This window comes from Lissotriton helveticus, chromosome 5_1 (assembly GCF_964261635.1).
Source record: "Lissotriton helveticus chromosome 5_1, aLisHel1.1, whole genome shotgun sequence".
In the NCBI taxonomy this organism is placed as follows: Eukaryota; Metazoa; Chordata; class Amphibia; order Caudata; family Salamandridae; genus Lissotriton; species Lissotriton helveticus.
This window is the reverse complement of record NC_136065.1, coordinates 1,388,408,805-1,388,434,406: the sequence shown is the minus strand read 5'-3', so window position 1 is coordinate 1,388,434,406 and position 25,602 is coordinate 1,388,408,805. Positions and strand designations below refer to the sequence as shown.

At 43.7% G+C, this 25,602-nt stretch overlaps 1 protein-coding gene across 2 annotated transcripts in view; it reads right to left on the bottom strand.

Annotated features, from left to right (window-relative positions):
- Positions 1–63: 63 nt before the first annotated feature.
- The window catches only part of BRPF3 (bromodomain and PHD finger containing 3), a 538,751-nt gene continuing 513,212 nt past the window's right edge, over positions 64–25,602 (bottom strand). The window contains exons 12-13 of one of the 2 annotated variants that reach the window (XM_078644347.1): positions 3,440–3,594; positions 64–3,327 (exon numbers count right to left, since the gene is read on the bottom strand). In XM_078644347.1, coding sequence (XP_078500473.1) covers positions 3,144–3,327; positions 3,440–3,594 — 339 coding nt within the window. In that variant the 3' untranslated portion in view covers positions 64–3,143. The remainder of the gene's footprint in view (positions 3,328–3,439; positions 3,595–25,602) is intronic. The other variant, XM_078644348.1, reaches the window with a different exon arrangement.

Here is a 25,602-nt window from a genome sequence, read left to right as displayed (position 1 = left end):
TTTCTATATGCTTTCTTTCCGCTCAGCTTTGTTTTTTTTGACCCAGAAAATACCTTATTGTATTCCTTAGTAAAAGTGACTTTAATTTTGATGTGACATGACATAACACTGAGGCAATAAGTTGTATTTCATGGCCAGTTATTATTACACTGGTTACAAAAGATTTATATTTTATCGAGTGTAACATTGGCTTAGCGACACAGGTGCAGAAAAGGAAAAGCAAAGTTTCAGGCCTATGCAGTTACAGATTAACAATAGAACATTTATTTTAATAGAAGAGAAAATAGAGTTTCAGACGGTGAGGCTATAGTAGGTAAAATTTGCATTTTTCTCTTTACAAGCATACATTTAGAACTCCTCTGATATAAATTTCTAGAAAGCAAAAAGACTCACTTTCTGCAATAAATAGAATGCTCTGTGCTTTACAACAGATTGACAGCAACACTTAAAATTCTGGTGCATGGCCACCAACACAAAGTCTAAAAGGGGATTGAAAAAAGGTCTAAAACAGTGATAGACACATGTCACAAAGTCCACAGTTGAGCTACTACCTAGAAAAGTGTCATTCTCTGTTAAATGGGGCACAAGATCACGCACCCTGCCACATAACGGAGGACTACAAGAATGGGAACAACAGGCTGCAATAAATTATATTAATATTTTACACCTATTTACATGTTACAGTGCCCTCCCCAAGTCCCAGTCTCCCTCTCGGGCAATTTCTGATACCCTCCATTGCATCAGAAAGGTGTACCAAAGTCCTTGCACCTAAAGATATTCCTTGCAGATTGATTTTCTTTCCAGGTTGCAGGCTCGTGCTGCAACGTTAAGACTTTTGCGGATTGTAAAAACGTCAGCAGAGCACATATGGCAGTGATTACATTCCCTCCATTTCATATTCTAATGTCTTTAAAATGAAAAGTAAAATAATTTGACTAATGAAATAGGATTAGGCTGACCAAATAACCAATCCAAAAACGTTTCCAGAGAGTTGAAGAGGCCAGAATACACTTCTTCAGTTAAGGTCCAAACTGCAGATTGGGCCTCCGTTCAATAAGTGCTTTATGTATGGTTGATGATGTGGGCTGTAAAAAGAACGTATTTCCATTTGATCTTACTGTACCACAGATATATTATTTAAAGAAGATTCTTACACTGCGTGGCGAATGTATGGAAGATTGAAAGAGTATGCAACTTGAGTTAAAGACCAAACATCTCTCACTCCTAAATATCTGAAAAAGCAATCTCTAAACACACACATAAACACTCCCACACACATCTCCATCCACTCACAATGTCATCCACATAGATACTGACATACATTTATCTAACACTTGCAGACATCTGAGCCAAATTTGAACCACAAAGTCGGACATCTGCCTTTCTCAGTCTATTTGTTTTCACCTTAGCCATTTTCAGAGTAAAATTGATGTAGAATACTCAAAATAATAAAAATGTTGAACGCCTTTTGTTTTCAAATATGCCTAAGACTGAAATCAGGATGTATGAAAGCAACAGTCTCGCATCAGCAACCCACTACTAACCATTTGTTAATTTCAACATCACAACTCCCAAAATTACATCTTTGGTAATAGACATCAAACACTACTGTCAGCACATTTCTCATACACATCAGTGTTGAACAAGTGACAACTCTCAACCTAACTTCCCCAGAGTCTATTACATCACATATGCCTGGTTGGACATGCCTGTGTAAATGCCTGAAAAACAGTAGCAATTTGGATCTACTCCCATCGTCAGTGGGGCCACTAAGAATTCTAGTCAGCTATGCAGTGACCAAATACAATATATTTTAAATGTATCCTATCTTGGGCAATAAAAACGGTTATTAAAATAAATTAATGATTTATAAAAAAAGAAGGCAATCAAATATGAGTGTGTGTATATATCTGAGATAAGGTTAAAAATGACGACGAGGTGTCGGAGGTTTGTGGATCTGGCAATAGCTTTAGCTCGTTCAGTGGAAGGAAGTGGATGATGCCCATATAACTGTCCATCTCTTCCTTGGATTGTGTATTTGTTCCAAAAGTCACATATGAACAGCATTAATATGCAGGCAAGCAAACCATGGGCCGTGCCTAATGGCCTTGCCCTACTCTTGGACAAATCTAAAAGCATCAGCAAACAAATCCTAGGTAGTAGCCTGTCCTCAGAGCTGGGCCCCCACACCAGCTTGTGGGCCCACACGCCAGCAGTCATGCTCAGGGGATCAAAGCAGGACTATCCGGGTCAACATGGCAACATATGTTCTTAGAGTCCAGGCTCCTGGTAGAGTGATTGGCTCAAGAGCCCACCCACACAACAGCAACCATGCCCCCAAAAGCCAGGCTCATACAGCAGCATATGTGGCTCAAAGACTGAAGCCCACTTTCTAGCAGACATAGCTCGAAGGTCCAGGACCAGGTAGTCTTATTGAGACTTATTTAGTGGTAGGTCTAACACATAGGCAGGTCTTCACTGCAGTAGGAATGGCTCTAAATGTCAAGACCCTGCACAGACTTGCATGGTTGATAAAAATGTTGACAAATACGTTTATGCCTAGACAAAAGTGACAAAACCCAAGCCACATTGCTGAATGTGACAAAACCTAACCCAAGCATCAGTTAAGCATGTGTTACCTGAGCATGACAAAATACAGGGGAACAAGTCAAAAGCAGTAATTTGGAGAAGTGTGGTAGATAGAAAAGGCCAGCTACAGCCTGTTGTAACTTCTGCAATTTTGGCACAAGTCTAAAGATTTAATTACAAACATCCTCATAAGAACTCTTGAGTGCCGGAGGTTGAGACCCACAACTGTAAATGGCATGAAGTACAGCGCAGGAGGTAAAAAACTGCAATGCAACTCCCGCATGCAACAATGACCCTAAAGTCCTCTTCATGCTTCTATTCCTCCTTTGTTTGGCAGTTGTCCTTCATGGGGAAATTTAAGGAAGATTTGCTTTCCCACCACTAGTCAGTAAAATGTTTTGTACATTCCATGGTCTCCTGTTGGAGCTTCAGTACCACACGGTGATTCCCACCCTCAATGAAGGACCACACCAAGATCTTTTTTCTAGGAACGTAGGATTCCTTTTTGCCTGCAGGTGGCGAGTGATAAGCAGCAAACCAGACTTCAATAGTCTCTACAGATAGCTGGAAGTGACAAAGGAATGGTCTCCACGCACGCGGCTCAGATGGATCAGGGCCCTGTCGTATGCCACCTGCACAGATTTGCGAATGCTGGTTTTACGACCCTCCAACATCTTCAGCTTGTCTACTGTGTCATCCACACCGAGTGGCTGCACCTTATCACGAGGAAGCCACTGCCTACAAAAACGGAAAAAAGACAGTTAACCATAGGAGATGGCATCATGAGGCTAGCAGGGACTGGTCAAAGAGTAGGACTATACTGAGTAGTTAACAAAAGAGTATTCCTCACCAGGTTCTTTTATTGTCAAAGAAAAGGACCAAGAAGAGCTTATCTCCTGCTTCTGCTTGCCGCTGCTCTCCCAGCTTCAGCACATCGAGTGGTGGAACTGGGATGGGGATTCCATTGTGCAAGAGTCCTTCACGTGGCATGTTGCTATCAATAATCTAGACATCAGAACAAGGGGCAATATATGAGAAATGCAGAATTTAAGCAATTACCTTACTCAGAGACTGTTTTCATATTGATGTGTGATTCCTAGCTTAAAGTCCAAAACAAACTTGTCACTACTCCAAAAAATCATTATTTAAAAATGTATATATGTTTATTTTGTTAAAAATAAAGTACCACTCTTTCATCTTGCATGTACCACTGATTACCTAGTGATAGTTTCGTGCTGAGACTCTTTTAATCTTTATTTAGAACTAGACGTTGGGGCAGTAATATTGGAGGTGTTAAGAGAAAGTGTGAGTCTACGTATATGTATCACATATGTTCACATTTCACAAGGATGTATGTAATGGTATATATTTAATACAAGCTAGCTGTGAAGCTACGAAGAGCTGTACATTATGTGAGGGGTAGTGAGAACCTCTCCAACATTGTGTACATCAAGGGGGGGATTACACAAATTACATTTTACACACAGTTTGGGCACAGAGAGATTGAAGTGATGTTTCTGAATTCACAGAATGTTGAGTCTAGCGTGAGGCCAAAGCCTGATCCTGGGTCCCCTGGTCTTAACGCAGTAGGTCTCCTCCCATAAACAAATTCCAACACACATAGCTCAAGACTTAACAAAATGACAAATTGCTCCCATAATGCTTATTGGTCATTCTGTTCATAGTACCAATCTCCACTATGTGGGCATCACTGTAAACTTTCATGAAGCACTGTTGTCTGGCAGGCCCGCCAAGAAGGAAATTTTACTCACTCAGTCCATCAGGACGTTTTGGTTTGAGCCAGTTGATGGACACACCATTTAAGAGGTACTGCTTTGGTATCCATTCAAAAGGTGAGGAATCTACGGTTATGAGTCTCTATCAGAAGAACAAGTTACAGACCTTTGGCAGCTGCTTCTCTGGTAGATACTCTATCTAAACGCATATTCCTCACAACCCTCCCACCTACTTGTTCCATGAACTGGTCTCAACACATAAAACTATCCCACATTAGGAATCTGCACGCTGGTCCTGACCAATCGGTTTAGCTCCGTGGGTGCAGAACTGCCAACTCGCAAGGGTGGCACATATAAAGGCCCAGGCATTTTACATCTGTTGCAGAATGATGTTGACGGGGAGCTGCCAGGGACAGACAGACACACACACAGCTGAAGAATTTCAGGACCCACTGACACCGAGGGAAGTATTCAAAAGGTGGGGATCTTGCAGGTAGAGTCTCTACCAGTAAGAGTGTTACTAAAGGTAAGTAACTTGCTCACCAAAGTCTGTAAGGCTTATTTCCTCCATTGTGCACTGAACGGGTACCTCAAGCTGTTTCTTTATTTGCAGTTTATAGAGCCCTGATTATACCCCAAGACATGACAGACCACTTGACATAACAATTTAAACATGAGCACAATTTTTATACAGACTAAATAGCTACAAAATAGCTACTTTCTGTTTTATGGAACATGTGATAGTTCTTCTCAAAACATGTTGCGAAGTGGAGGACTCATTGTACGCTGCAGAATATTCTTCGGAACACTTGTTCACTTTTTTACATTCTTGGCAAGAAGACCACACGTAAGACTCTGCCCAGGTCCCATGGGATTACACGTAAGCTCCCTACTCTAATGTGCAGTTTTTTGCAATCTAGGTTGTGGAAACTATTTAAATGGTCACCACTAATGCACATTTCAGCATTATTTATGCCTCTTCTGATAGAAATGAACCCAATGTCTTGTTACCCACCACTGAATGAGGGGGTGGCGTTTGGGACATCCAGCTAGGCATATGCACTCATTGCATGGACCTTCACAGTCCCCCTAAAATCTAATCGCAACCCCACTGTGTCTGACTGGAAGCAATCCTAGTAAAGAACCAGCAAACTGGCCTTCTCATAGCTCCCATGCCTCTATGGTCCAGCTACAGGAGCGTATGGGACCTCACCTGAAGCTAGGGGAGACAGGACCTGTAGGCAGTGGGAAGAAGCTTCCACTTTTTTGTAATTGTTGCACCCACTCAGCAATTAAATGCAGTGATCTTCTCGGCGTAGATGTCTTAGCCGCAATCCAGAAGGTTAAAGACCAGAGGTACATGACGACAACTGTGGTCTAAATGAGAAATGGCCTGTGGGGCTCGACGTCCATGACCGTTTCAATGTTGAAAGTGAACCAGATGTTGAATGTGCAGTTGCTTTAGAGGAGTGCTTTGCCGTCTAATGTCTTGACAGCGAGCATATTGCTACTGTACCTGTCTTCGACATCATGGACCTCGACATCGAGAGGAAGCAGAACCATTTTCTGTGAGGTTGTCTCCCTTTGGCTCACTGTCCATGCAGAGAGTAAAAGGGTCTGCCTTCTCCTTGCTCCTCAGACCTCATTGAAGTGAAAGATGTAGACCCTGGAACAGGCTATGAAGCCTGTTCTTCTGCCCATCCTATAAAGTCTTCCAGGACATCATCTGACCATGGCAGTAGTCATCAGGATGATGTTCTTCAGGAACGCACAGAATACAGAGGTTGTGAGGGTCTGACTTGGCCACCTTGTCACCACAAGAAGGGCATTTCACAAACAGTGAAGGCATTTTGTGAGAATTTTTTTTTTCGTGTTAGGATATTACTCAAAAACATTCTAGCCCTAAGTGATGTAGAGTGACAACAGTATTTCAGGGAGGAATAAACATATTTCTCCTTGTTACGCCTTACCTGGGAAGCTTAGGTTGTTGGCGCATTTTCAGGTCTACCACTTCTGGTAAATCTGGAACTGCATCAACATCCATGAATGTTGCATGGGAAAACCCACGCAACACCCATGGAAACGCCTCCCTGGGCCAGAGTAATGCAACAGTGATTTGAGCTGCAGTATTCAGGATTTATAAAGCCACTCAAGACCAAGCAAGGTGGCCTTGTGTGGCTTTACACAGCTCATTTCTAATTTGCGTCGCTCTTGCACAATGTTGTGTGGTGCAAGAGCAGAGCAAAGAGACTCATAAATATGCCCGTGTGTTTTTACAGTTGACCTATACCCATGTCAATTAATGTTGACGCAATCCTACATTCTCACGAATCTGGTGAGGAAAAGGCCAACTTGTTGCTGAATGCTTTTTCAGTATATAATGAGAGGACAGTGAGAGGGACATTCCTATAGTTCATCTAATAAATAATGAAGTACCTATTGGATAACATTTGCAGTCTGTCCATTAGGGGTAGACCTTGATTGACCCGGATGCATTAAATATAGCAGATTAGACATCAATCTGTTTGATTACATCTTTGTAAAGATTTTGGCATCTGTATTTAAAAGAGCAATAAGATGGTACGCTTCACACCAGTGTACCAGGTCGCCTTATTTCTGTATTAGCGTTATTTGGTCCTCGGTCATAATGGTTGGAACCCGAAGCTGAGAGGGGGAAGGAGTAAAACGTTTCAACAAGGTGGGGGATAAGTTCTGACTGAATGCTTTTATTTTAGTTATGATCTCTGACACAAAGGCTTCTTGAGCCGTTATGAGACCAATATATTAAGAATATGAAAGGGCAGCTTGGGGCAGGTAGATGAAATGACCCTCTTTCATATCCTTTACTATTTTCACATTTTTCAATAGAAAATATTTATGTATCGATATCATAAGCCCCCCACACCCCTTTCTTATTTGTAGCTGAAAAAAACTGCATGAGATTGACATTGTTCTGTATGTGGTGCACATTCAATGATCGCGAATGGGACGTTTGTAAACACACCACATCTGGGAGAACCTCCTTCCACATATGCTGCATAATAGGGGAATTCAGACCTCGCATAGTCCATGACAGGACTCTCACCATGATTCTAAGGATAAGCTGTCAGGGAACGCTAACAGGGCCATAGTGTAGTGGCCTTGTTTCCTACTGACCTCTATGGACATTCAACCTAAAATTCTCTGATTCTGTATCCACAACTGCCCCCCTCAAACAACCTCCCAAATCCCACTCTCCCCTCCCACACCCACCACTTCTCTAAGCAGAAACGGGATATATGCCTCGATATATGCCTCCCCCACGTGGTGGTGAAGCACATGATAATCTGCTACTTTCCTTCCCAACTCCCCCAACCGCTTCATACTGCTCCTTCTTTCACAAATCCATAGCACCAACATTAACTGAGAGTAGGAGTCAATTATAGTGTTCATGGTCTAGTTGACTACATTCAATCTGCGTAAGAGATAACCAATAAAAAAAGAAAAGTCTAATTCTTGTACATTTCTCCTATTTGCTCCTCTACTTCGTAGACTTTTACCCCCCTTTAGCAGTTCACAACTTGCAGCTATATCACACCTACCCAACCAAGTACTTTGATTTCCCGTTCTCACTGGTGAGTTGCTCTTCCTGAGGCTCATGTCTTTTTCCAATTTTCTTTAGGCTTCGTCATACTACTTTCCTCTTCGTTGGTCGCCACGCATTGACTCTCTTTAGCTGGACCTACGATCACCTGTTCGTATCTAAGTTAAGAGTAAGGGGTGTTTAGAGTCCATCTGAAACTATATGGTGAATGGGAAGGTCCCTGTGTAACTAATCTGCCTTCTTCATAGTTCAATGGTTATTCAGGGTTTGATCAAAGCACTCTGCAATCTGTCTTGAAAAAAGCAACGGTCTGATCCTGGAAACTGACAGGGTCCAGCTTCCTGACTTATTTCAAAATCCTGTCTTTAAGTGGCGAGAACAATAGTTTAGGGACAATACCTCCGCAACGGGCTCCAGGAGTATATCTGGGGCTCCCACCCTATGGACACCTGTGATGGTAATTTCAAAGGAATGATCCTCTTTAAAGATAGAGCGGAACGATTGTTTGCAATACTAGACTTTGTCTGACCGTTCATTTTCACTTACATTTCGAATTCCTATATTGTCTCTCTGGGAGCAGTCTTTGAAGTCTTTGCATTTGTTCCACAATGCCTTAAGTTCCTCCACCTCTTACAAATCTTGTGACTTCCTGTTTACCATGTGCCTGAAGACCTTTATCAAGTCAGAGAGAGGCAATCCATGTTGGATTATTTGTTGTGACCATATTGTTGGCCTAACGGCTAGGGCGCTCGACCTCGGACCTGGGGATCTGGGTTCGAGTCTCGGTAACGACGCCAAAAACCTCCTGTGATTCTGGACAAATCACTTAATCTCCCGTGCCTAAAATGAATGTGTGTCCTCATGTAACGTAACTGGTACTATGTAAAGCGCTCTGATACCTGATTCAGTTCGGGTCTAGTTCGCGCTATATAAAACTCTGCAAAAAAAAAAAAATATTGCAACTTTTATCATGCAGGTTACAGAGGCAGCTCTGTAGGTCTTTTTGTTATTAACTCCATAGCACCCACCGAGTCGAGCCCCAGGAACCATGCGAAGGTGGCTGTAACAACCTATGCTCCAGATGGTGCACTAGGCAAATGAAGGTCTGTGGCTCTCAGGAAATACCTTCAGATGCTTTCCCTCCACCAGGTTTCAGATACCTATTAAAAAATGTAGGACCTCTACTTGTAAGGAAAAACACTGTGCCGTCTGGGACTGGCATCAGCTGATAGGGGGGGTGTACCAATCTGAAGTACTGCCATATTCTTGTTTACAATCATAGCTTTTACTTCTTTCAGGGACGGGGCACACTTCCTTTCAGTGTGGCTCTTCTATATCTAGAAAAAAGGTGGGGCTAACGTTTATAATTAACTTTGATTGCTCACATCATTGACACAGGCAGAGTCCTATCATGGACTGCCAATCTAATAATTCTCCACAGGGCCGCAATATGGCTGCAGCCTCTGCACAGAGAGCACTGACTATTGGTGACCCTAGCTTCGATCTCCCTGCTCCGCTCATCACTCAGGTGCACTCAGCTTCTCCTCCAGGTCTCGTTATATCCCAGGATCTGGTGTTCACTCATGATGGGGCCTAAAAGGGTGAAGCGGACAGAGAGCGCACCAGAAAGCCACCATGCTCTGCACCTCGAAAACCACTCCTCACATACATATATTTGAAAAGCGACCTCATAGGTAGGATAAGACATACTAATTACTATTGATGAGGATTCCTTGGAGGAGAATCTCACCCTCTTCTACCTTGCTACTGAAACTCAAATCTGGAAGAGAATCAGAGGCGGCCAACATGGATCGGATGTAGTGGGGTAGGAGGGGGGAGGGGAGAAGCAGGTATTAAAATATATATATATATATACATACATATATGTATGTATATATATATATATACACACACACATATATATATATATATATATATATACATACACACACACACACACACACACACACACACATATATATATATATATATATATATATATATAAAACACCAAACTCCTTCCTCACGGATAGAACAGAGGCCACACAGGGGAATGACGGAGAAACACTTTTATTTTCGGCAAATGCATTTCGGCCTGACGGCCTTCCTCAGTGCCAAGCAGTGTTCAGGAGGTTTTCAAGGTCAGTCATTCAAAAGTCCTACTGCGTTGTAATAGGACAGCAGCAGCTCCGCCCCCACCAGGTGTGTCTGCTCACTTACTCCGGGTTTTCAAATTGGAAGTGAACTACTTGTCCCAGAATGCTGTAGGCTTTCAGGTGACTGATGCTGGGGGCTGTAATAACGCCAACGTGACCTTGCTGCGTGCTGAATAAACAAAGGTGCTGTTAAAACCAATATCCTGCTGCGATGTGTGTTGAGTGTTTCCCCGGGTCCCCAGACCACGTCAACACTTCGCAACCGTCTTCTCTCCATCCGGTAAGTAGAGGTGGGCCCCAACTTTTTCAATACCTTGAACGTCGCCACACAGCTGCCGAGGCAGCAGCCAGTACAGTGGGGGCCAACTTGCAGCGTGGGGGCCTCTGTAACGCGTTACTGGCCGACGCGTAAAACATAACACCAAACTCCTTACATAGAGACCTTGCGAAGTGCGCAAAACTGTTTGGCTAGCCTGAGCGCCGCGGGCTGGCCAAGCAGTCACTACGCACTTAGGACGGTGCTACCACTTCTCCCCGCCCCCTCACACAAGGCTGCCGGAAGTAGGATAAAATAAAATGATAACGCAGGTTATCATCATTTTATTTTCCCTTGATTTTAATGCTAAAGAAGCATTTACAATGCAACGGTTTCGCCTTTGGAAATGTTAAAGCTATTTGCAATGTAAATGACAATGCCATTTATTTATCTGTTTTCAAAACCAACACATAAATACAAATGTTGTCATTTACAATGCCAATAGCTCAAACTTTTCCAAAGGCGAAACCGTTGCATTGTAAATGCTTGTTTTAAAAGTGTCTGTGAGTGGAAGGAATTGGTTTGCACTGTATACCAAATCCCGAAACTAGACAGAGTTTGGTTGCTGGTGGGTAATAGCTTTTATATGCCCTATACACCACCATTTTTTCTGGTTCATGGCACTTTAACATGTGTTAGTATCAGCCAATTCATTGGTGTACATTTATTCAAATGGAAGGTTGTGTCGGTTAAGTAGGAATTGAAAAAATATTTATTGGAAAAAGTATTATATATATATATATATATATATATATATATATATATATATATATATATATATATTACCTACTGGCGGTCGCCAGTAGGTAGTTATAGTTAGGACCTAGTTTCCATAGGAAATCCTCAACATTCTATTTGGATTAACTTTGGCCCTGGTGGATGAATCTTTGCGAATTTCTCAAAGAAGATGGCTCGGTCCGCTGCGCTCCTTCCCGGAAAGTTTGGGGGGGATTGGTGAAGCGGGGGCTGAGATAAAAGGGGGGTCCCAAAACGTGTTTTCTCCATGTTATTTTCCATAGGACGTTTAGACACGGCTACAGGTCGAACGGCTGAATGGGTTTATAAGAAATTTGGCAAAACTGTAGAATCCGGCTCGCAGATTACGCTTTTTTTGGAATGGTGTAAATCCGCTCAGTAGTTGCTGAGAAAATTAAAGTTAAAGTCAATTATATATCTGTAAGCGCGCACGGGTGCGCGCACTCAAGCGGCTGCGCGCGAGCGGATTTTTTTTTTTGCTGCGTGACGTGTGTTAACGTTCGATTCGAAGGAAATCAGGAACTGTTGACCGCCATTTTCACACTGCGAGTAACTATATTGTTCATTTGAAAGCGTTGGAACATGGAAAGGGGAGAAGGTAGAGATTGTTTTGCTGCGTAGGTTTTCTCAGGGTGTGCAGTAAGGTCCTTAAAGGCGAAAATATATATATATATTTTTTTTTTAAATTGCGGGGTGCGCGCACTCGGGCGCGCACACTTATTTAGAAGAGTGTGAAAATGGAGATAAATCAGAAGTTTGAGTGCTTTGATATAAGGTGGCTCTGAAAAGAGCCCTTGTGTTAATTGAGTTTTTTCTGCATTTATAAGTAAGTAGCGATGCAGAGCCGGATGTTGCAGAGGAAGATTCTGTTTCTGTCTTCCTTCTTACTTAGTTATGGTTTTTTCACTCTCACTGCAGGCTTTTAGTCTGTGGATGGAAATCCATGAACCTAGACTCACCTATGAAAATCATACTATTGATGCTTGACTGAGGCCAAGGAGATCAGAGTGCATGTGTGTGTAAGGTGATGTACCTCTGGGGAGATGATGTTACGTTTAAACGTAGCCCCTGAGTGCTTAGTTCGGTTCTGTTCTCTCACTGTTGTTGATTTAGAGCCCCAAATACAAAGGCTTGTTGTTGCTTGTGAATCCCTAAGTGTATATTTGCTCATACTGATCCATAACGCCCCGGCGTATCCATGTCGTAGGCTGCACGAGTGGGCGAAACTCAGCTGGCCGAGCAAGACTTGGGGAGGGGGCAGGAGCCAAGAGGAAACAAGGAGGGGTTTTCATCATTTGGGACAAAAAATATTTCTAAACCAATGAAAAGTTTTATTAACAAGTCACATGACCTGTTATGCTTACGTTACGCGCTCCGCGCCGCGCCCCGGATTGCTTCCGGGAAGCTGCGCTTCGCGCCTCGGAGCACTTCCGGGTGCGCTAACGCAGCGTGTCATATGACGCATTATGCAACAACGCGATACGTCGTTGGGGCTCCACCGGAACTGATTGAATTGGTAGTCTACAGTGTTTCTGGAAGTTTCAGACTGAAGCTGGCGTCAGCATGAGAGCACCCCGTGGCTACGTCGTGGCCATTCTGCGAGCAATCATGGCAGAAGCTCCCCACCGGAACTCTGCGGTAGTCGGGGGCCCCGGTGACTCTTGTAGAATCTTCAAGGCTGATGGGACGCTTTTGGGAATGGGGCCCATGCCGTAGCAGTCAAGCGTCCGAGTTCCAGGGTTGTCCAGAGCCATCCTTGCAGGCCAGGCCCAAGTCTGTGGAGCCGACCGCCATTTCCTGAGCTCCGTGGCAGCCGCCTGTCGCTGTACCGCAAGAGTGGGTGTAATTCAGCCGGATGGCGGGTGAGACGCTGTATAGCAAGAGCAGGCGTAATTCAGCTGGCCGAGCGAGGCACTGTGCCGCAGGAGCGGGCGCAACTCAGCTTGTCGAGTGAAGCGCTGGGGTGTAGCTGAGAAACCTCCACCTGGGGAGGTTCGTTCGCGCCGCCTCTCCCTTCCAGTGCACCCCACGCCGTCTCCTGGCACAGGTATATGTGATGGTTGGACCAGGGCACCGCAGGACGTGTCTTCAGGTCAAACGGATTGTGGGACAAGGTCCAGAATGGAAGAGTCACCAAAAGGTTAAAAGTTCCGCCGGACCCCGGGAGCCGGCCGCCTATGTCGAGTGAAGTGCTGGGGTGCAGCTGAGAAACCTCCACCTGGGGAGGTGGGGGAGGCTCGTTCGCGCCGCCTCTCCCTTCCAGTGCACCCCACGCCGTCTCCTGGCGCAGGTATATGTGATGGTTGGACCAGGGCACCGCAGGACGTGTCTTTAGGGGTGTAGCTGAGAAACCTCCACCTGGGGAGGTGGGGGAGGCTCGTTCGCGCCGCCTCTCCCTTCCAGTGCACCCCACGCCGTCTCCTGGCGCAGGTATATGTGATGGTTGGACCAGGGCACCGCAGGACGTGTCTTTAGGTCAAACCCTCAACTATGGCACCCAACATCCAGGACTTATGACATTTGTGGAAGGCTGTGACATCGAAGCATCTCAGGGACCAAGCATATGCAGAGTCCTTCCTACAGCCTCTGCGTTCCTTCTTACCTAGTTATGGTTTTTTCACTGCCACTCCAGGCTTTTAGTCTGTGGATGGCAAACTATGAACCTACACTCACCTATGAAAATCTTACTATTGATGCTTGACTGAGGACAAGGAGATCAGTGAAGCGCTGGGGTGTAGCTGAGAAACCTCCACCTGGGGAGGTGGGGGAGGCTCGTTCGCGCCGCCTCTCCCTTCCAGTGCACCCCACGCCGTCTCCTGGCGGAGATGTTGCAGCAGGCTGCCATGTAAATAGTTATTTAATTAAACGTTTTACCCTGTTACTTTGTTGGTGTGTTGTATATATTTATAATATTTGCATAGGGTTTCTCGTTATTTTGGGCGGGGTGGGCGGCGGAGGAATTTCACTGAAAAAACCATGCATTTGGATCGATGTTGCAGCAGGCTGCCATGTAAATAGTTATTTAATTAAACGTTTTACCCTGTTACTTTGTTGGTGTGTTGTATATATTTATAATATTTGCATAGGGTTTCTCGTTATTTTGGGCGGGGTGGGCGGCGGAGCAAATTCACTGAAAAAACCATAGGTTATAGACCATATATAGTTAAATATCTCAAGTCCATCTCTGCACTCGATGGAGATACAGGTCGTCGATCAAAAAATGTGCTGGCCACCTTATTTATTTTAATTTCTTTTATAGCGCTGGAATCAATCCCGTAAGGGTATCTCCGCGCTGAGCCAGCTATAGAAATCTCAGTCAGCATCTAGTTGAATTAAGTGGACAGGAATGCTTCTTGATAAAGAAGGGTTTTTAATGTTTTCCTGAAAGATAGATAGTTGGTAGTTGATCTAACATCAGGTGGCAAATTGTTCCATAAGGCAGGTCCAACCGATGAAAAGGCACGGTCTCCTTGTCTGGATTTCTTTGTGGCCGGAGGTTTTAAAAGCGCTTGGTTGCTTGAGCGAAGAGACCTACTCGGCTGATATAACACCAGAGATTGAGACAGGTATTTAGGACCTACACCATAAATGCACCTATCGACCGTGCAGCAGATCTTAAAATCAATGCGTTGTCGTATAGGGAGCCAGTGTAATTCCTTCAGCAGGGGTTTGGAGGGGGTTCTAGCTGGTGCACCCATGACCAGTCTTGCTGCCGTGTTCTGGACTACCTGCAGACGACCTATTGCATCAGCATTTGCTAGTGTCAGCAGGCCGTTGCAATAGTCCAGACGACTGGTCACTAGAGCCTGCACAAGTGTCTTTCTATAGGTGGCAGGGAGATACGGGAAGACACGTCTAAGTAGACCAATAGTATAAAAGCACAGTCCTGCAATGTGGTTGGTGTGCTCCTTCAGGGTTAGCTTTTGATCCAACTTTACCCCAAGATTCTTTACATGATGTTTAGATGTGGGTGCAGGGCCAAGAACTACCGGCCACCAGTCAGGGGACCAGAGAATGCTTGCTTTACCAAAGAGCATGACCTCGGTTTTTGTGACATTGCATTGGAGGCAGTTCGTCGCCATCCAATGTGACACCGCCCTCATACCCTCAGCAAAATTCTCTTTGACTCTAGAGTCAAGGGAATTAAAAGGGTAGAGGAGCTGGGTGTCGTCAGCATAGGAGATCGGTGTGAACCCATACTTCCGCACAATCTCAGCAAGGGGGGCCACGTAGACATTAAACAATGTTGGGCTGAGACACGAGCCCTGTGGCACCCCCTTCGTGAGCCCCCTAGAGGTGGAACGGAAGGGGCCCAGGCTGACAGATTGTGACCTCCCGGAAAGGAAACTCTCCAACCATGATAGTGCAGAGCCTCCGATTCCTACTCCCTGCAAACGGCTGAGAAGGATGTTATGATCCACGGTATCGAAAGCTGCAGACAGGTCCAACAGCACTAGAATCATGGAGCCACCTCTATCCTGTGACATTTTGATCTGATCAGTCACAGAAAGAAGGGCTGATTCAGTGCTGTGGTTGGGCCTGAACCCAGATTGTGATTGGTCCAGGCCCCCTGTCGCTTCGATAAAGCTGGAAAGAATGGTGTTTACATGCTTCTCTGCCAGTTTGCTGATGTAAGGAAGGAGAGAAATCGGACGAAGGTTGGAGAGTTCAGACCAGGGCAAGATGGAATTTTTGCGTATGGGGTTCACCACCGCTTCCTTCCAGGCAGATGGGAGCAGGCCCTCAGTGTAGGAGAGATTAAGTAATTTTTGGATGGGAGGTCCTACTATGTCAATAAGAGGGGAGATGAGTTTGGCAGGTAGCAAATCAGTGGGGGAGCCAGTCTTTACTTGATGAGTAAGTATGGTCAGGCCCTCAAGAGTTATTTCTGGGATTACCCGAAGGGTCGTTACAGGGGTCAGTATAGGGGACATTTCAGGGACCTCGTTTCCCAAAGGATCTGAGACTGCAGTGATTTTTTTGTAAATCCCTTCTATTTTGTCCTCAAAGAACTGAGATATATCATCACACAAGACCTGGGTGAAAGTGTCTGGGCTCTCACACACCTCAGGATTAGTAAAAGTCCGAATGATTTTAAAAAGCTCTCTTGTAGAGTTACCTGCCTCTTCAATTTGGGCTGTAAGGCCTACTTTCCTGGCCTTTTTGATATTTTTATAATAGGAGGTCATTACTTCCAGATAACGGGTTTTATCTTCCTCCTTGCCTGTTCGTCTCCAAATTTTCTCTAATTTTCTGCATCCCTGCTTTTCAGTTTTTAAGGCCTCGGTGTACCAAGCTTCCCTTTTGGCCATGGTAGGTTTTTTTACGTTTTTCTGAGGGGCAAGAGTGTCAATAGCCATCATCAGGGTGGAATTAAACTTAGAGAGAGCAGTATTGATGTTGTCAGAGTTGGAGAGTGTTGGCTGTTCCCATGTTTGCATGAGTTTAGCAGAAGTTATTTTATGCCAGGGTCTGCGTTTAATATGCTGGGAATGCGAGCGCTTCATAGGATTAGTTAGGTGGGTAAAAGAAAAATTAATCAGTTTATGGTCAGACCAAAAAATGTATTTAGGGGAAGAACAGTGAACATTCGGATGTGAGGTGAAAATCAAGTCCAAAATATGGCCACCTGAGTGAGTGGGTTCACTGTTTCTAAGATGGAGACCTAAGAGAGCAAGGTCCGCAAGAAAGACTTTAGTGTCCGGGTGATCCTTAATATCAACATGAAAGTTAAAATCTCCTAAGAGAATAAAATCTCCGTTAGCTTTCAAATGAGGAGCTAACAGTTCAGTGAGGGCAAGAGAGAACCCCGCATTAGGCCCAGGCGGACGGTAAACTAATGCTCCTCGCCAGTATACCTTGGAGCTGAATGCCAGATGGAAAATTAACACTTCCATGGTAGGTAGCATGACTTGGTCTAAGACTCTGATATTCAGAGTGTCCTTATATATGATGGCAATTCCACCTCCTATTTTCACAGGTCGATCAAGCCGGAGGATTCTGTATCCTGTGGGTATCCCCAGAGTGATGGTAGGGGTAGTGTGGGGTTTCAGCCAAGTTTCCGTTAGGAAGCAAATCTCTGGTTGAATACTATGAATGGTATCCCATAATTGTGTATGATGTTTCGGGAGGGATCTAAGGTTCAACAAAAAGCTTTTTACGCCTCCTTGGGGGCCTATGTTGTGAGTGGGCCGTCCAGCAATAATATAGGAGTCCATAGCCTGAAATCCGCAAGTGAGGCATGAAAAAGGGCCCTCTGGGCAGCGTAAACTTTTAGCGGTACAAGTATATTTCTCTTGGTGTTGTAGTGCTTTCAGAGTGTGTGAGGCGTACCTGATTACGGGGGTTGACCTGCAACAGTCCATAGTGGCAAGGACAGGGTAGGTGGCCCCTGGCCCCGTCCAGTCGCGGACGGGCGCAGACGGGCCACTCTTTGGCTACTCTTCGGCGTTATCTTCGGCTCCCCTGCGCGCGAACGCTGCGCGCTCAGAAGGGGCGAGGGCTAAATAGCCCCGTCAGCCTGTCCGCTAGAGCGCTAACCGCTCAGCAAACCCGGAAGTGGTGTTCTCCTCCCCGATACACAATCACGGGGAGGCGGGGAAGCGAGCGAGTGCTCAGGTAATGATGTGTTTTCAGCGTGTATGTGTGCAAGTGTGTGCACTATTTTAGTCTAGTGTCACAAATAGGAAAAATTTGTAAAATCAATTCTCACAATGCTTTTAAAATATCGTAGTTTAAATCATGCGCAACACGCTATTAAGAAGAGAATAAAGCGGACTGAGCGTCCAAGCAGGCCAGCGGGTCCGGGAAACACTCACACTGTCCCCCCTGCCGCAGCGCGGAAAATGAAGGCTCAGCCTAAATAGCCCCGTCAGCCTGTCCGCTAGAGCGCTAACCGCTCAGCAAACCCGGAAGTGGTGTTCTCCTCCCCGATACACAATCACGGGGAGGCGGGGAAGCGAGCGAGTGCTCAGGTAATGATGTGTTTTCAGTGTGTATGTGTGCAAGTGTGTGCACTATTTTAGTCTAGTGTCACAAATAGGAAAAATTTGTAAAATCAATTCTCACAATGCTTTTAAAATATCGTAGTTTAAATCATGCGCAACACGCTATTAAGAAGAGAATAAAGCGGACTGAGCGTCCAAGCAGGCCAGCGGGTCCGGGAAACACTCACACTGTCCCCCCTGCCGCAGCGCGGAAAATGAAGGCTCAGCCTAAATAGCCCCGTCAGCCTGTCCGCTAGAGCGCTAACCGCTCAGCAAACCCGGAAGTGGTGTTCTCCTCCCCGATACACAATCACGGGGAGGCGGGGAGGCGGGAAAGCGAGCGAGTGCTCAGGTAATGATGTGTTTTCAGCGTGTATGTGTGCAAGTGTGTGCACTATTTTAGTCTAGTGTCACAAATAGGAAAAATTTGTAAAATCAATTCTCACAATGCTTTTAAAATATCGTAGTTTAAATCATGCGCAACACGCTATTAAGAAGAGAATAAAGCGGACTGAGCGTCCAAGCAGGCCAGCGGGTCCGGGAAACACTCACACTGTCCCCCCTGCCGCAGCGCGGAAAATGAAGGCTCAGCCTAAATAGCCCCGTCAGCCTGTCCGCTAGAGCGCTAACCGCTCAGCAAACCCGGAAGTGGTGTTCTCCTCCCCGATACACAATCACGGGGAGGCGGGGAAGCGAGCGAGTGCTCAGGTAATGATGTGTTTTCAGCGTGTATGTGTGCAAGTGTGTGCACTATTTTAGTCTAGTGTCACAAATAGGAAAAATTTGTAAAATCAATTCTCACAATGCTTTTAAAATATCGTAGTTTAAATCATGCGCAACACGCTATTAAGAAGAGAATAAAGCGGACTGAGCGTCCAAGCAGGCCAGCGGGTCCGGGAAACACTCACACTGTCCCCCCTGCCGCAGCGCGGAAAATGAAGGCTCAGCCTAAATAGCCCCGTCAGCCTGTCCGCTAGAGCGCTAACCGCTCAGCAAACCCGGAAGTGGTGTTCTCCTCCCCGATACAAATCACGGGGAGGCGGGGAAGCGAGCGAGTGCTCAGGTAATGATGTGTTTTCAGCGTGTATGTGTGCAAGTGTGTGCACTATTTTAGTCTAGTGTCACAAATAGGAAAAATTTGTAAAATCAATTCTCACAATGCTTTTAAAATATCGTAGTTTAAATCATGCGCAACACGCTATTAAGAAGAGAATAAAGCGGACTGAGCGTCCAAGCAGGCCAGCGGGTCCGGGAAACACTCACACTGTCCCCCCTGCCGCAGCGCGGAAAATGAAGGCTCAGCCTAAATAGCCCCGTCAGCCTGTCCGCTAGAGCGCTAACCGCTCAGCAAACCCGGAAGTGGTGTTCTCCTCCCCGATACACAATCACGGGGAGGCGGGGAAGCGAGCGAGTGCTCAGGTAATGATGTGTTTTCAGCGTGTATGTGTGCAAGTGTGTGCACTATTTTAGTCTAGTGTCACAAATAGGAAAAATTTGTAAAATCAATTCTCACAATGCTTTTAAAATATCGTAGTTTAAATCATGCGCAACACGCTATTAAGAAGAGAATAAAGCGGACTGAGCGTCTAATGGTAATAGCGTGGCCAGGGCTTTTGTCGATGCCTCTGCAAATTGCACAGGGTGCACTTGTTTGACATGCCGCACCATGGTATGTATGGAAAAGGAATATTTTTTTGTTGGATTTCCTCTTGAGAGAAACGAGTCACATATCGTGCAGGTTACTTTTGGTGCATTTACTTTCTTTTGATGTTCAGGATAAGTGAAAAATTGCCAGATGAAAGATTCTTTTTTTCTTCTTAAAGGTAGTCGATCATTTTGTTCAGATTCGGAAGATGAATGAGATACGGTAGCCATTTCACCAAAGTCTTCCGAAAAATGTAGAACGTTGTTCTCTCTTGAGAGTAGAAAAGATAGTGAGAGAAGTGGGTGGAGTGCTGCGTGTAAATTCCAGAATAGAAACTAGTAAGAACTAATTGGAAGTGTTGTTTTCATGTTGCAGCAGGCTGCCATGTAAATAGTTATTTAATAAAACGTTTTACCCTGTTACTTTGCTGGTGTGTTGTACTTATTTATAATATTTGTATAGGGTTTGTCGTTATTTTGGGCGGGGTGGGCGGCGGAGCCGAGCTATCTTGCAGCCATCATGGCGTCGAGCTCGGTTTCTCTCACTAGTTTCGTATTTCTCATGAGGGGTTGTTCCTAATGTTTCTATTTTAGCGAGGTGAAAAAGAGATCCTATCAGTGGCCTACTGATTTTGCTCGATTCCTTTTGTTTTTTCCAACGATTTTTAAGTTAAAGTTTGCTAGCACGATACAGCGGCTAGTCCGCATTTTATATATATGTCTTTTTTATTAGGGGTCTCCTCCGGTGGAGTCGGACGATCTACCTCTAATAACCGGTAAGTGTTCCTCTGAAGGAATGCGTCTTGAAAGTGGCTGACTGTAATGAATGATATTTCACTCAGTGACTTTCAGGCCCATGCTGTTTCAAAACTGTGCATGTGCTTGAAGCAGGCGTAGGTATTGACGCAGCATTGTGAATATAGTGCATTGGTGAGCCTTGCTGGAGCTGCATCACAGTTGCGATGCAACTCTAGCAATGTATTAGTTTTTGAGCACAGATGTGTTACGCATGTATGGTGTTTTTGTACCATGGTGCGCCACATTTCAAATGTGGCACACCATGGGTAACGGAGCACTACCATACTGTGGTGTACATTAACTGGTGCATATCTGGGTATGAAGTAGTTAACATAAATCTGCCCCATAGGTTACAAATCCGCGTTTAGTAGACTGTTTGGCCTTTGTAGTGTTATGTTTTTTCTGTTATTCTATGTAGGTATGTAATATTGCAAGATTTTTGTCACGAAAAAGAAGCCATGAGTATTGGGTTTGTGAAAGATTGCAAGATTTTTAAAATTAAAAAGGAAAAATCATGGCATTGTTTAATATAGTATTGTAAATACTTATCTTTAACAATGATGAGAGAGTAAAAAAAGGTTAACCTGATGTTCGAAAGTTATTCACAGGCTTCTTTAGAGGAAGTATTCTATATGATTGTAGCGTGGGTGTTTCACTTTTTTATAGGTAATAGAATGCATTCTGCAAGCATGTAGTACTCCTCCTGCTACAGCATAAATATTCTTCAGTGCTTATTTTCATTTCGTAAGTGGTATTGAGACCGACACAGAACTTCAATGGATCGGAGGGGCTGTTCCTGTGCATCTGGAGGACTGCTAAGCCGTTGCAGCAGTGGGAGTGAGGCCTCTTACAGGGGCGTAGCGCAGCTCCTTTTGATGTTCACAATTGCAGATAACAGGGTAGAGATGTGAGAGAAGTGGGTGGAGTGCTTCGTGTAAATTGCAGAATAGAAACTACTAAGAACCAATTGGAAGTGTTGTTTTGAAGTCACATGACTTCACATGCGCGTCTCAGGACGTGTACGCGGTGATAGTATCTGGTCACGTACGCCATTTGGAAGTAGCGGTCTAATTCAGCGAAGTTTCAAAACGTGAAAAGGAGTAAACCCAAATATATCCGGATTTAATATATCTTCTGAGCTCGAATCAAGCATACAATTGTTAAAGTGTAAAACCTTTTATATTTATTTTTAAAATACCAAGGTGTGTACATTCGGTCACACACGAAAGTTTAAAAAGACATTTGGCTCCATTTAATGAAAATGTTCATAATAATAAAAAAGAAGCCTAGGTTTACTGTCTTTGACGTAGTATAAGTTCTTTGATGGGTCTATGAAGAAATTTAATAAGTTGCAATCGCGAAGTTTTCCTGAAATATATAGGCGGGTGCGCGCACACGGTCGCGCACGAACGAAAGCCAAAAAAGGGGAGATAAACCCCCTTTATAATATGCTCCTGGAGCTGTTTTTAGTACAATGAGTTAGTTCTGAAAAGAACATTTTTTTTTTTTTAAAACAAGTGTTATGTTGTTTTTGATTTTGGACCAGGGCACCGCAGGACGTGTCTTTAGGTCAAACCCTCAAGTATGGCACTGAACATCCAGGACTTATGCCATTTGTGGAAGGCAGTGACATCGAAGAATCTCAGGGACCAAACATATCCAGAGTCCTCCCCGGGGTATTTGCACAACGGTCCTCCACCCCTAGGCCGCCAGCTATGCTACCTTGACAGGAACAGTGTCATGCAGTTTTTGATTTTTTTAACTTGCAACAACATTTTCATGTGTGACACAGGATCAAAATTAAATGAAGAAATTTATCTTTTCTCGGGGCATTTATGACTCTCAATTTTTAGTTTAGTAAGAATGAGGCTCTGCTCTCCGTACAGAAGAATTTCCCAACACTCGTTGCATTTCATGTGCACCTTTGCAAGATATGGTCTCAAGTCCATCACAGCACTCGATGGAGATACAGGTCGTCCACCAGAAGATGTGCTGGCCACCTCTTATGGTAATAGCGTGGCCAGGGCTCTTGTCGATGCCTGTGCAAATTCCACAGGGTGCACTTGTTTGACATGCCGCACCATGGTATGTATGGAAAAGGAATATTTTTTTCTTGGATTTCCTCTTGAGAGAACCGAATTGCATATCGTGCAGGTAACTTTTGGCGCATTCACTTTCTTTTGTTCTTCAGGATAAGTGAAAAATTGTCAAATAAAAGATTCCTTTTTTCTTTTTAAAGGTAGTCGCTCATTTCCTTCAGATTCGGAAGATGAATGCGGGGCGGCAGCCATTTCAGCAAAGTCTTCCGAAGGGAGTTGAACGTCGTTCTCTTTTGAGAGTAGAAAAGACAGTGAGAGAAGTGGGTGGAGTGCTCCGTGTAAATTGCAGAATAGAAACTACTAAGAACCAATTGGAAGTGTTGTTTTCAAGTCACATGACTTCACATGCGCGTCTCAGGACGTGTACGCGGTGATAGTATCTGGTCACGTACGCCATTTGGAAGTAGCGGTCTAATTCAGCGAAGTTTCAAAACGTGAAAAGGAGTAAATCCAAACATATCCGGATTTAATATATCTTCTGAGCTCGATTCAAGCATACAATTGTTAAAGTATAAAACATTTTATATATTTTTTTAAAATACCAAGGTGTGTACATTCGGTCACACACGAAAGTTTAAAAAGACATTCGGCTCCATTTAATGAAAATTGTCATAATATTAAAAAAGAAGCCTAGGTTTAGTCTCTGTGACGTATTATAAGTTCTTTGATGGGTCTATGAAGAAATTCAATAAGTTCAGATTGCAAAGTTTTCACGAAATATATAGGCGGGTGTGCGCAGTCGGTCGCGCACGAAAGCCTGGAAATGCGCTATCCATTTTATTGAGAACTGTTGCCGAGAGTGCGCACACCGGGTCGTGCACGAAAGTTTAGAAAGGCTATTTTTATTTACAGGCAAATTTTAATGCGTTGAAAAAAAGGCAAGGTACAGACTTTCTAATTCTGTATCGCTTTACAAGGAGTCTCTATGCAACTTGAACAGTGAAGAAAACGGCTTGTTTCTGAAATAAATATTGCCAGAACTTTATTGACAAAAGTATAGGTTGTATACACGAGATATTTCTGAATTAGCATTTTAAAAACCAATGAAATTCACAGAAAAAACCATAGGTTTTACACACGTTATAGTTAGGAAGTAGCATTTACAAAACCTATGAAATTCACTGACAAAACCATAGGTTTGACACCAGTTATAGTTAGCTGGAAATTTTACTGATATAAAACCAATGAAATTCCACGTTATAGTTAGTTGGACTCACTATAACTTGCGCGTGTAATGCACTGCTGATGACGTCACATATTACATCACTCATGACATCACTGATGACACCATCCAGTGAATGTGTGTCTTTCTGAAAAATAAATATGTGTTATATATGTATATATTATTGAATATCTTAGTGAATACATATATTAGTGAGTAATGCTTAAATATTTAAATATATGTATTAGTGTTTCACTTTGTGTATAAGTCGCTGCATGGGTTGATGAGTAGGTACATGTGTATGTATATAGGTTATTAGATGTTTTTCTTAGTATCAGTATGAGTGTTTGCATGCTTTGGTGGGAGTATTACTTAGTACATAGATGCAAGAATGACTGAGTCTCTGTTTGTATGTGTTTTGAAGACAGCATATGTGCAGGACTGTATGGGTGGATGAGTGTGTATATGTCTGTGTTAGTGAGTGAATGACTGTCTTATTAGTGTCTTTATCAGTAACTACATATGTTTTAATCTAGTATATGTGAATATTGATGTATATAAGTGAGTATATGTGAGAGTGAGGGATTGTAAGAGTTCCTGTTTAAATTAGTATGTGTTTCTATAAGTGATTTTTTAAGAGAGTAAGTATGTGTAAGTTTCCTTAGAAGTAAAGTGGTAGTGTGTGTATAGCTGTTTATGCAAATAAATGGGTGTTCAATAGTTTATTTGCATGTGTGAGTATGTGTGTGAATAACTTTTGGATGACTGTCGGTGTGTAACAGGATGTGTAGGTGTATCACTACATATGATTAGTGAATATATGTATGAGTGACTATATAGAACTGTTGGTGAATTAGTGCATGTGTATATAGATGGTGGAATTATTGAATTGGTTGTTGTAACTGGTATGGGTATCTCCATTTTTTTGAAAATTTTTGTTTCTATTTTTGAATAAGTGTTTCAAGGGTTAGATTACAGTGAAAGGAGGTCTGTCACTGTGTCACAAGGATGGTGTCATCAGTGATGTCATGAGTGATGTAATATGTGACGTCATCAGCAGTGCATTACACGCGCAAGTTATAGTGAGTCCAACTAACTATAACGTGGAATTTCATTGGTTTTATATCAGTAAAATTTCCAGCTAACTATAACTGGTGTCAAACCTATGGTTTTTTCAGTGAATATATATACATATACATATACATACACACACACTTAGACAACATGAACGCACACAGTTGTTCAATGTCCAGTTTTACTGACGTTTTCGTGTTCAGTGCTTTATTCATGGCTTCTACTCCTTTGGTGAATCTGGAGCTATGCTAATTTGAATTTTTGACACAAACTGAGAACGTTTTGCAAAAAAATGACCAGCACTTGAACTGGAGATCTCACTTGAAGTAGTTCTGCTGCTGTGCATCAGATTATTCCCTCGGTGATTTGAAGAATGGGAAACAAGAGAGGCGTGTGTATCAAAACTAAAGTAGTCCACACTGACAAATCACGATTCAAGACTTTTCACAGCACACCGTTTTATCAGTACAAGGATGGGATACTTTCGGGAAAACTGAAACTGACATTTAAAAACACACTGAGCCTGTCACAAACAGTGGAGTGTGATCAGTAATATGATGAGGGACTATCGAGATAAACCACTAAACTAACTTGGGGACACGATCTGCAGCAGATCGTGAATTGTGAGACATGTCAATGAGCTTTGTCCAACCCACGGGTCAGGAGAGGGGCAAAACAGCTAATAATGGCGTAAAAATACAGA